Consider the following 11,394-nt stretch of genomic DNA (forward strand, 5'->3'; position numbering starts at 1 on the left):
TTCCCTCCTCCCACACTTAAGATATCTTGTCCATTTATAATACCTAGCTCTTATATAACACTTTTTTTTCAGGAGATCTCAATGTGTTTTATGTAGGAAGTATGTATCATTCCCATTTTACACCAGGGAAACTGAGGCATAGAGGGTGAAAGGACATGCCAAAGGTCACCAAGTAGGCCAGTGGCAGAGCCAGGAATAGAACACAGGTCCCTTGAGTCCAGTTCTGTATTCACTGGGCCACACTCTTTGTTTAAGGGACTGTCTCATCCTGGATGCTGTACAAATACACAGTAAAACAGAGCCCTGATCTCAGATGTAGCTGTTGGGTGCTACTGGAATACAAATAATGTGCGGGAGGAGGAATGGGATAAAGTCCTATTTTGAAAAAATTGCCTATTAAGTAATATTACCAGATATGTAAATGTATTTTCCCCCCAAGGAAAGTACAGCAGGATGCAGTGGAACTCCAATATGTCGCCAAGCCCAAACAAAATTAGAGGTTGCCCTGTACATGTTTCTGTGGAGTCCTGACATTGAGGCAGTTCTTGTTGCGATGTCCTGTTTCCGTCATCTCTGTGAGGAAGCAGATATCAGGTGTGGAGTAGATGAAGTCTCGGTACATAATTTTTTGCCAAACTATAACACGTTCATGGAGTTTGCGTCTGTCAGCAATATGATGTCAACAGGTAAGAAGGGAGAGGCTAATCAGACTTTTTGTCTGCCTGAGTATTTTGTTCTTTAAAGTATATTTCAAAATGTTAAAGCTAATCCTGATGTAACTGAAGTGCTGTAATACTTATCTCTAGTCTGTCTCAATCATGTGATTTCATGGAAATTTGCGTGAATGAAGTTACATGTAGAAAGACTAAAAATCTGTCTTTGATGCAAGATATTTGAAGATTGCTTCCTCCTTGCAGTGCATATGTAAGAAGATCAAGCATTGTAGGGAGACATTGACTGAATGTTTTGAACACCTAGATTTGATAGTTAAGCGAAGGAGAGAGTTTCCCCGAAAACATTTGTTTATAATACAAATATGCTTGTGATTAAGTCTTACACACAAGTCTTCTGGGTTTTTTAAGAATATTCTTTTTTATTTATGCAAGCTTTCATCTCTAATATAAAGATTTATTTTAAAATAAAAATGGCTGTTAATTAAACTAATTGTATACGCCTTGCTTAGGGAGAGCAGCTCTTCAGAAAAGAGTGATGGCATTATTAAGGCGCATTGAACATCCAACTGCAGGCAACACTGAAGTAAGTTTTCTCTTTATGAAAATGTTTCTTATTAGCTGAAAATATGTTGTGTGGAAATCAGTCAGTAGTGTTGTAGGAAGTAATCTGAGGTAATTCCCTGAAATTCTTGATGTGATATATTTTAGGCATGGGAGGATACACATGCAAAGTGGGAGCAAGCTACAAAACTAATCCTCAACTACCCAAAGACCAAAATGGAAGATGGCCAGGTATTCTGAAGCTTTCTATCTATTCAGTTATCAGAAGTGCTGACAGAGATCTTGTATTTTCTAATTAGTCATTTAAATTTACCATATTAATTTATATCTAAACTTACATTAAAAAAAAAGTATCTGCACATTAGCACTTTTCCATCAATGTGTCACATGGGTGACTTGAGTTACTTCGGCATTCATTCCATAGCTAGTGAGTTGTTCCTGTGTGCTCTGTGGTGATGCACTGAGATGGGCATTACCTCTAGATTATACTAGTGGGTTCACCTTTTCTCCCTGCTTCACTGAGTACAGAGTCTAGTTGGAAACAGAGTAATCATGATCAGAATCAGTGTTTCTCAAGCTTATAGGAAGTCAAATGTTCACATCTCCCTTACATTTTTAACTCTTATTTTCATAGTAAATGTATCATTGGTAGCAATTGTAAACCAGTTTAGTCTTTTTTTTTCAAGTGGTTGACAGAGAATGTGCCGTACGGATACATTCCAGTTTACACACTCCTACCTACTTGCCCTTGATGTAAAGATTTGCAAAATCTCCTGAGAATTGAATAGTTCATTTTTATTGACATTGTTGTAAACTTATAAATTATTGGATTTCTTTATTGAATGATACTTAATGTCTGTTTTCTTTATCTGATAATGCTTGTAATTCGAGAGTGATCTCATTTTGAACAACTCTTTTCCAGGTTACTGATAGTCTTCACAAGACAATTGTCAGGCGACGAATGTCTCATGTTAGTGGGGGAGGCTCCATAGACTTGTCTGACACAGATTCTCTGCAGGAATGGATCAACATGACAGGGTTCTTGTGTGCTCTCGGAGGAGTGTGTCTCCAGCATCGTAGCAATGCAGGATTAGCAACTTACAGCCCACCCATGGGTCCAATCAATGAGCGTAAGGGCTCCATGATATCTATGATATCCACCGAGGGAAATGCAGAGACTCCTGTTAGCAAATTCATAGATAGATTACTATCACTAATGGTCTGTAACCATGAGAAAGTGGGACTTCAGATACGGACTAATATTAAAGATCTGGTGGGTCTGGAATTGAGTCCAGCACTTTATCCAATGCTGTTTAACAAACTGAAGAATACCATCAGCAAATTTTTTGACTCTCAAGGACAGGTAAAATGTTTGGATATGTTTTCATATTTTTATCATATCGAAAATATCAGCTGTCTTACCATTCACATAGATCTTTAAAATTGATACCTGCCTCTTTGTGTTTTTACACAAAGAGCCAGAGAAGTATTTATTACATGATGGAAGGCATCACGATGATATTTGTGTGACTAGACCATACAGTTCTTAATTTGCATTTGAGATTCCAGACTATATTAGTCTAGCATGCTTAAATTCCTTGTAAGTTGCTATATTTTAACTATCTTCCTACTTAATAGGATTTATATTCTGAGAAAATGCTGTCTTTATTCGATAAACTTTCTGAGACCATAACTCTGTTTAAATGTTGGAATTCTTCTGAGTAGGTTAATCAGAAAAATACTTGTCCATTAGATTTCTGCCAAGTGCTACAGTAATATAAATATTTACTAATACTATATACATTTCATTCAGTTATTTTTTGGGCATCACCTCTAAGAATTACGACTAGATGTCTTCTTCCTATAGGTTTTGTTAACTGAGACCAACACACAATTTGTAGAGCAGACAATTGCTATAATGAAAAACCTGCTTGATAATCATACTGACGGGAGCTCAGAACATCTGGGGCAAGCTAGTATAGAGACCATGATGCTGAATCTAGTCAGGTAAGAAATCTTGACTGTTTCCCCTCTGCAGAGTAAGTTTTTAGATAATCAGGCAGTGTCTCCACCCCCCTCCATGCTCTGTTCAGGTGCAATAGCAGGGATGATGTAGGAAGCTGGTTAATGTTCTGAATCTCAGACCCTGGCAGACGTTAAAGCTATAGGGGAGCAACTCTGTTTTTTGCCATGATGGTCAAGCCTAATGGAGCTATCAGCTTCGCCATTACCCATCTCCTCCCTATCCCCAAAACATTCATGACATGTCTCCCTCCCACTACATCTGTGGGGGTAAGTGGGGACCAGTGTAGGATGGTGCAGAGCCATCTCAGTTAGCTTCCCCTGCACCGGGGAGAGTCTTCACTGGCTATCTCAAGCTGGTTCACGGAGGCCACTGCGCACAGGTTGGAAAATCCGGCCCAAGGTCTGCAATGACTGGTTATGCAAGTGTAATTCTAGATGACCAGAAGTAATTCCTCAAATGTGTTCCCCCTCCCCCCTCCGTGATGCTTTGAAATTAAATTATTTAGTGTGTTATGTTTTCTGACCTTCACAGATATGTACGTGTGCTTGGAAATTTGGTACATGCAATTCAAATAAAAACTAAACTCTGTCAGCTAGTGGAGGTAATGATGGAGAGGCGAGATGACCTTTCGTTTTGCCAAGAGATGAAATTTAGGTGAGTACTAAATTAAACAGTAATTCCAATAATAATGATTCATAATAATAGTGGTTCTATTTGGGGTAGTGTTTTCTTGTGGAGTACAGTGGGCAGGTGGGTGTGGGGGTGACACTTTCTTACTAACATGCAAAACATTTTCTTGTTTCTTTGTATTTAATTTAGGCCTCAATCCTGTATCAGGGTTTGCTACCATGGACCTCTATGCCTGTGCAGAGTCCTCTTGAAGTCTGACAGTAGGGACTCTACATGGGTGCAGGGTTCTATTGGAAGTCGGTGCAGGATCAGATCCTTAATCAGTACCCTCCAGTTACTAAACCAAGTTAAATCGTTGGTTTGCAGTTTAAATGTGTTCTTAGAATATAAAGTTAATACCACCATGAGCAACATCAGCTTCTGACAGTATATTTTCAGTTTTCGGTGCTGTAATGTTTCTTATAGGAACAAAATGGTGGAATATCTGACAGACTGGGTTATGGGCACATCCAACCAAGCAACAGATGAAGATGTAAAATGCCTGACAAGGTAAGAGAGGTTGCTAGAATACTCTTGCTGTGGCTATGGCTACACTGCATGCTAGGGGGTGTGATTCCCAGCTCGCATAGACATACCCAGGCTAGATCTTGTCTAAGCAAGCATGCTAAAAATAGTAGTGCAGCTGCAGCGGCCATACAGGCTAGCAGCCCCAGATGAATACCCATGGGGTTCAGACTAGCGTGTGCTTGGAGCAGCTAGCACGGTGGCGCTGCTGCTGCTGGCCATGCTACCATGGCTGCACTACTATTTTTAGCATGCTAATTCAGAAATAGATGCAAGCTAGGCATCGCACTTCTAACGGGTCTCAGGGCTTGTGTACACAACCATTTAGTTCATGGCAAAGCTGGAGTGTGAACCTGCCCCTCACAAGCCTTCTGTGGACTAACTGTGTGGACACTACTGACACACAAACAATTAATGGGCTTTCAGGTGGGAGTAGATGAGAGCATGTCAGTGAACTGTTACTGCGAATCGGCAGGATCCATACAGATGGTCTGCAGCAGACTAGTGGAGAGTAGAGTCACGCTGGGGCTAGATTCACAATCCGTTTAGGTGCCTAAGAAAATCACTTGCATTCAGAGTCCGAGTGTCAGCATGTGGGCTGCCTTTTCTGTGAATAGAGAAAGAGAGAGGTTCTTGAGAATGAGATTCACAAAAAACAGTGTGCAAGGCAGCTTTGCCCAAGGAGCTAATTGGAGATGCCAACCACAGGGTGTGTGCTAAGCTCCACCCCTCTTCCTGGGAGAGGTACTTGAGTCCACTGTACTCTGGCATCTACTCTTATAGCCAGGAAAAGGAGGATGTTCCTTATAACTTTCAGCTATGTTGTTAGTGCACTCCCTGGGTGATGAGGGACCCGGGATCCAGTCCCCTTGCTCCAATGACTTATTAATATTTTACAGTTGAACAACTTCAACAGGAGAGAGTGAGGGAGCCCCACATCAGAATATCCATAGCTCAGCGGTTAGGGCACTCACCTGAGAATTGGAGATGCCTGTTCAAATCTCCCCTCTACCTGATGAATAGAAGGGATTTGAACTGGGGGTCTCCCCAGTCCTAACCACTGGACTAAAAGTTAAGATGGAAGTCCTTGTCCTCCACCCCCGGCTACTCCCCATGTGTTTTGAGTAAGCTCATCTACAGGGGCCCAGTCTGGTAGGTATACTCTGAGCCATGCCTACTGAATTGGGCCCGCCAGTTAGATGGCCAGATGTCTATATCTTTCCCTGGTTCATGCATTGCTCTGAACCTTAGGCATCCGGATGCCTGGCGTGGGGCTGCAATGTGCATGCTCAGAAGCAGAAACATAGGCACCTAGGAACTTGCACTGCAAAAAATGTAGGTGCCGAATGAGCTTAGTTGCCTATAGGTTCAGCAGGAGCTGAACGGTGCTTTTGTGAATCCTAATGCAGCCAGATTCTGGGAGGCATCTAAAGTGGCAGTTAAGTATTAAATCCTTTTGCAGATCCAGCCTTAAACATTTTTGTAGAGAAGCCCTTATCTGCTAAAGATGATATGTAATATGATAAAAACATTTAAACTTCTTTTGTGTATTTAACTGTAAAGGTAATAGATGTTCAAGGCTGCCTTTTGAAAAGAAAACTTCATTGTATTGTTCAAGGATTTTTGCTTACCAAGATCCAAGTTCAGGTTCTGTTTCTCTTGTTACTTTTTACACCTTGAAACAGAACATAGGCTGCATGTCTTACAACCTAAAGGAAAATGCAGAGCTCTGAACTTCAGGTTTGCCAAGTAAGAGGAAATGATCTTAACAGTTGGTTTAAACTATGTAACTGTCATTTTTAGGATTAAACCTACAATTTTTTTTAACAAATGGTTGAAGATTTAAAAAAAATAAATCCGTTCACCTGTATCATTATGAATGAGAATCATTTGGATTTGCCATGAACTGTGACTAAAGCTAATGTCATTCTGAAAACTGCAGAAAGTGTGATCATGCTTATAATATGATCCATAAGTATCTTATAAATTAGACTTAGATTTTTAGTAGGCATAGTAAGGTTTTTAGACTAAGATTATAGCCCTGAACTTGTATTTACCAGGCCTTATCCTACTCCTGTTGATGTTATAGAAATTCATTTAACTTTAGTTGGAACAGGACAGATCCTAAGTCTGTTTTGGAGATGTAACCAAAATGAGCTACATAAAGTGAGAAGAAATATATATGCTGTCACTTGTGTTTTTTGGGTTATTTTTTAAATGTGTAATTTGGTCATAACTCACTGTCCAAAGTTGATGTACTGCTTTATGCTATGCTATAGTATACAAGAGTTTTTAATGTATGGAGCTTTTTAAAAAAGATTGTGGTAGACACACTTCAGCTGCAGTTAGGCTTATGAAGAAAGATGACTTCTTTAAGTACTCCATCAAAGGAAAGGCCGGGCACTGGCCCTGTTTAATTTAACTCTGACTGTTTCATTTTTGATTCAGAGATCTAGACCAAGCAAGTATGGAAGCCGTGGTCTCTCTTCTCGCTGGGCTTCCACTACAGCCTGAAGAAGGAGATGGTGTTGAACTGATGGAAGCTAAATCCCAATTATTTCTCAAGTAAATAGTCAAACAGTTTCAATTATACTATAATTTAAGGCAGATACATTCTTCTGTGTTTATTATGAAGTAAATTTCTTTTTAATCTTGTAAGGGTTAATTTTATTCACGGAGTTGCCTTGGTTTATCCTCTGAATTTGCAAATATCCACCTCATAGGTTTAAGCAAACACTTCAATTTGTAAAAGCGAAAATATTTGGAAAACAGTCATTAAATGTAACTTTATTTTCTCCAAGCGTGTGGATATGCTTATTTCACAGAATTATCTTGTTTCGATTTTAATTTTATGAATGGAAGAATATGCAATCTTTTAGAAAAACAATCCCATGAAATTCAGTTACCTGGTCTGAGGAATTCTCCATGCAGGCTTTGTGATACTGCCTTCCCACTCTCACAATACATTTTTTTAAATCTGTAGTATATAATAATAATCACAGTAAAACACAAAACAGAGAAAAATACCCAGAGCAAGTCTAACTTGTATTTCTGGGAGGTGTTCAACAGAGTGGTTCTATTTTATATCCTAGACCATTCTGCTGGAAGACTTTTGACTCTGTAAAACAACTTGTCTCACTTATCCAGATCTACAAATGTTATTTTTGTTTTAGATATTTCACTCTATTTATGAATCTTCTAAATGACTGTAGTGAAGTTGAAGATGAAAGTGCACAAACAGGTGGCAGGAAACGTGGAATGTCTCGAAGACTGGCTTCATTGCGACACTGCACTGTTCTTGCTATGTCAAACTTACTCAATGCTAATGTGGACAGTGGCCTTATGCACTCAATAGGTAAAGTAGTTAGAAACAACTGTTTATGATTCAAATATGAAGGCTTGAGCTTTAATTAAGAAGTATATGATTTCATTACTCAAGTCTTTATTTTGTTACTATCTTGTTAGGCTTAGGTTATCACAAAGATCTCCAAACAAGAGCTACGTTCATGGAAGTCCTCACCAAAATTCTACAGCAGGGTACAGAGTTTGATACGCTAGCAGAAACTGTATTAGCAGATCGGTTTGAGAGATTGGTGGAATTGGTCACTATGATGGGTGACCAAGGAGAGCTACCTATTGCTATGGCATTGGCCAATGTGGTGCCTTGTTCGCAGTGGGTAAGTTGATTCACACTTCTAGTTGCATGATATTTGTTAACCCTGAGTGCATTTTGTTTCGTGAGGTGTAATCTGCTTAACTCCTTCAAAAAGTCTTGCGTAAGACTTGGAATTAAATTTACTGCTCTGCCAATTTAACGATAATGTTGAAACAAAAGTCTACTAAAGAAATGAAGAGTTGAGGCTACCCTGTTATACATTGTAATATGTGGCCTTTTTCTCAAAGGGTTCTACAACTGTGATTGGGTCTGCTTTGCTGAGCGCTTTAGTCTAAACTAAAGCATTGTGGTATATTTTAAAATAGTTCTTGAAACAGTAATTGTTAGCTTGTAATGGTAAAATAGTTTTTCCTTGTCCTTTTAATGTTGCTCAGTGTGGGGACTGTTGGGTATATGTACTGTAATACCAGAGTAGGCCTGTGTTTTGGTAACTTAATGTGCTTTTTCCCTGATTTCAGTCTGTGCTCTGTTTATGCAGTGGGTGAATCCATTAGACTTCCATCTTGGTTCGTCATAGGCTCACAAGTGAGATGGTTTTAGGAATGTACTGAAGAACGTACCATTATAACATGGTCTCATGGGGTACTTGAGAGATTTAGAAATAAAATTAGAAGTGAGGGAGTGGGATGAGCACACTTTAAGGTTTACTTGCAAGACTTAACGGGAGTTGATGCACTAGACCATGCTTCAGCCTCGGCTATACAAATTTTAATGTGGTCAAATATTTCAAAACAGTACAAACTACTAAATGGAAGAAAATATTTAGTGCAAGTTAGAATACTTGAGGCAAATTGTCATTGACCTCTTTCTCTAGTGCAGGATACATTAGAGATGTTTGGGGAGGTTTTCACAATCCAGCCTCTTAACTGCTCTGACACACTAACCTCTTTATTACTGTTTTCTAAGGATGAACTGGCTCGTGTCCTGGTCACCCTCTTTGACTCTCGACACTTGCTCTACCAGCTGCTTTGGAACATGTTTTCTAAGGAAGTGGAACTGGCAGATTCCATGCAGACTCTGTTCAGGGGAAATAGTTTGGCCAGTAAAATAATGACTTTCTGTTTTAAGGTAAGTTTTATATGAGCTTAGGTTCCTATTTATAAAACTCTTTTGAAGAGTGAAAGACTAACAAGAAAAAATTTATTAACTCAGAAATGTGCAACTGCAGTTGGATTACATTAAGAAACTCTGAGTAATTGAAATAGATAATTGAAAATAAGATAGTTCTGATAACTGGAGAGCGCAAACTATAACTTGATGGCTGTATTGGTCTACACAATCACAGACAACTCTTGAAAGTTCATCAAGATTTCATACAGTTATTTTTTATAAAGATATATGGTGTTTATTCCTTGGAGACCTTCCATGCCGAGGTCTGATATGGGATAGGGTGGTGTGGTGAAACTTTTGTGGAGATGTCATGACACATCCTGTTTAGTTCACACTTCAATCTGGAGGCCCCCTTGAAAGTTTCCAGGGAGCCCAATGTTCATCCTGCATGGTGCATCTGTTTCTTCCATTTAGTAGTTATTGAATACAATAATGGAAAAGTTTGCATAGTAGAAGTATTTATAGCACACTTAGTAGACACGTTCAAGTCAATGATCGTTAAATGCAGGGAGAGTATAATTATTTCGTATTTGATGCAAGTGGTTGGACTAGATAAGCCTCTTCTTACCCATCTTCTAATATTTTAGGACCTGTTAGGCAGTCACTGCAGTCTTCAATCCTACTCAGAATATTTAAATATATTTTAAATTGGTTTAGTTGAAGTCTGCCCATGCAATAAGATGGATGATTCTAGAATGCAGATCTGGCTCAGTGAAGAATTGGAAGGCTGCTCCCAAAAGACTAATTTTGCATAAGGTGTCTTTCTTCCTCCTCACAGGGATGGGAAACAAGGTTTGGCCGTTCTTCAGATAAACTGAATTCCAGTTTAAGGCCTTGTTAGGAATTAGGTAAACTGAGATGTGGGCATTGAATTGATGTATTCTAAGCAGGAGTCCCATCTGTTTTTAAAGATGCTTACAACATTTGATAACTTCTGCTTTAATTAGTTATTTAGGAGGAATAGTTTATGGAAATAATTGTATAACTCAGTTACAACTTTGTGTTCCAGAAATGATCCTATGAAGTACAAATACTAACTTTGCATGATTCTGTCCTATGCCCTCCTCTGGTCAATTTAAGACCTCTTTATCAAGTCAAAGACAAAGCTAAAAGTTTTTTTTAACTGGTAGCTGTTTTATCACCCATCTTATTTAAAAAGCCGTGGAACAGTCTCTTTCCTTAACTTGTTCAAGAAATATTTCCTCCTTCTGTGTATTCAGTTCATAAGAAAATAACCATTTGGTACCCAAATTGCATAGATACTTCTACTAATAAAGCAGTGATGATGAACTTGGTATCTTTGGGTAGGTAGTCAATAGATTTTAAGTCAGGAGGATGCTGTCTTTTTAAAAAATAAAAAAATAAAAATTTATTCTAGCACTTATAAATGAGAGAAGGAGTGAATTGAGTTCACATGTGTTTATTGTACTATTTTGAAAGCTCATTTACTTGCTTTAATTTGATATACTTCAGAAGTTTAATATAGCACTTAATACTACGTAATATATTAGCATTTGTGCATAAATTTCTCAGGTGATAATTCTAAGTACTTTTCACATTTCTTAAGCATATGTTTGCTTGTGTTTGTAGCATTCTGGCTATGAGAACTACATAATCTCAGACTATATTTTAAGATTCACTGCTTGTACAAACATAATCAGATGCAGGACAAAATAGAATTAGTATGTAAAGCTTGACATACTCAGTATTTGAAAATATTCTTGTGCTTTGAGTTATGCTGGCTTGGCCGCACATTCTGATGTATTTTCTCCATAGGTATATGGTGCTACGTATCTGCAGAAGCTCTTGGAACCTTTGCTAAGGACCGTGATCACGTCCTCTGAATGGCAACATGTCAGCTTTGAGGTGGATCCTACAAGGTTTGAAATGGGAAAAAAAAATTACCATGATTATTTGTAAGCCTGTTTCCCATCCATAATAATTTGACAGGATTCATTTTTCTTCGAGTGCTTGCTCGTGTTGACTCCATTCTAGGTGTGCGTATACCCCCATGTGGCGGTGTCAGAGATTTTTGCCTTAGCGGTAGCCGTAGGGTCATCTGTGGCACCCCCTTGAGTACCGCGCTAGGGCCTCGGTATATCAGGTGCTACCAACCCTATGCCCTCTCAGTTCCTTCTTACCACCCGTGGTGG

General features: G+C 38.8%; 1 protein-coding gene across 4 annotated transcripts in view; it reads left to right on the forward strand.

The window, feature by feature from the left end:
- NF1 (neurofibromin 1) overlaps positions 1-11,394 on the forward strand; it is a 169,467-nt gene that overhangs the window by 50,645 nt on the left and 107,428 nt on the right. For all 4 annotated transcript variants that reach the window (XM_050929621.1, XM_050929619.1, XM_050929617.1 and 1 more), the window contains 12 exons: positions 440-686; positions 1,184-1,257; positions 1,383-1,466; positions 2,158-2,598; positions 3,103-3,242; positions 3,793-3,915; positions 4,357-4,440; positions 6,904-7,020; positions 7,629-7,810; positions 7,921-8,132; positions 9,038-9,199; positions 11,018-11,121. In XM_050929621.1, the coding sequence (XP_050785578.1) occupies positions 440-686; positions 1,184-1,257; positions 1,383-1,466; positions 2,158-2,598; positions 3,103-3,242; positions 3,793-3,915; positions 4,357-4,440; positions 6,904-7,020; positions 7,629-7,810; positions 7,921-8,132; positions 9,038-9,199; positions 11,018-11,121 (1,970 nt within the window). The remainder of the gene's footprint in view (positions 1-439; positions 687-1,183; positions 1,258-1,382; positions 1,467-2,157; positions 2,599-3,102; positions 3,243-3,792; positions 3,916-4,356; positions 4,441-6,903; positions 7,021-7,628; positions 7,811-7,920; positions 8,133-9,037; positions 9,200-11,017; positions 11,122-11,394) is intronic.

This window comes from Gopherus flavomarginatus, chromosome 19 (assembly GCF_025201925.1).
Source record: "Gopherus flavomarginatus isolate rGopFla2 chromosome 19, rGopFla2.mat.asm, whole genome shotgun sequence".
NCBI classification, from domain to species: Eukaryota; Metazoa; Chordata; order Testudines; family Testudinidae; genus Gopherus; species Gopherus flavomarginatus.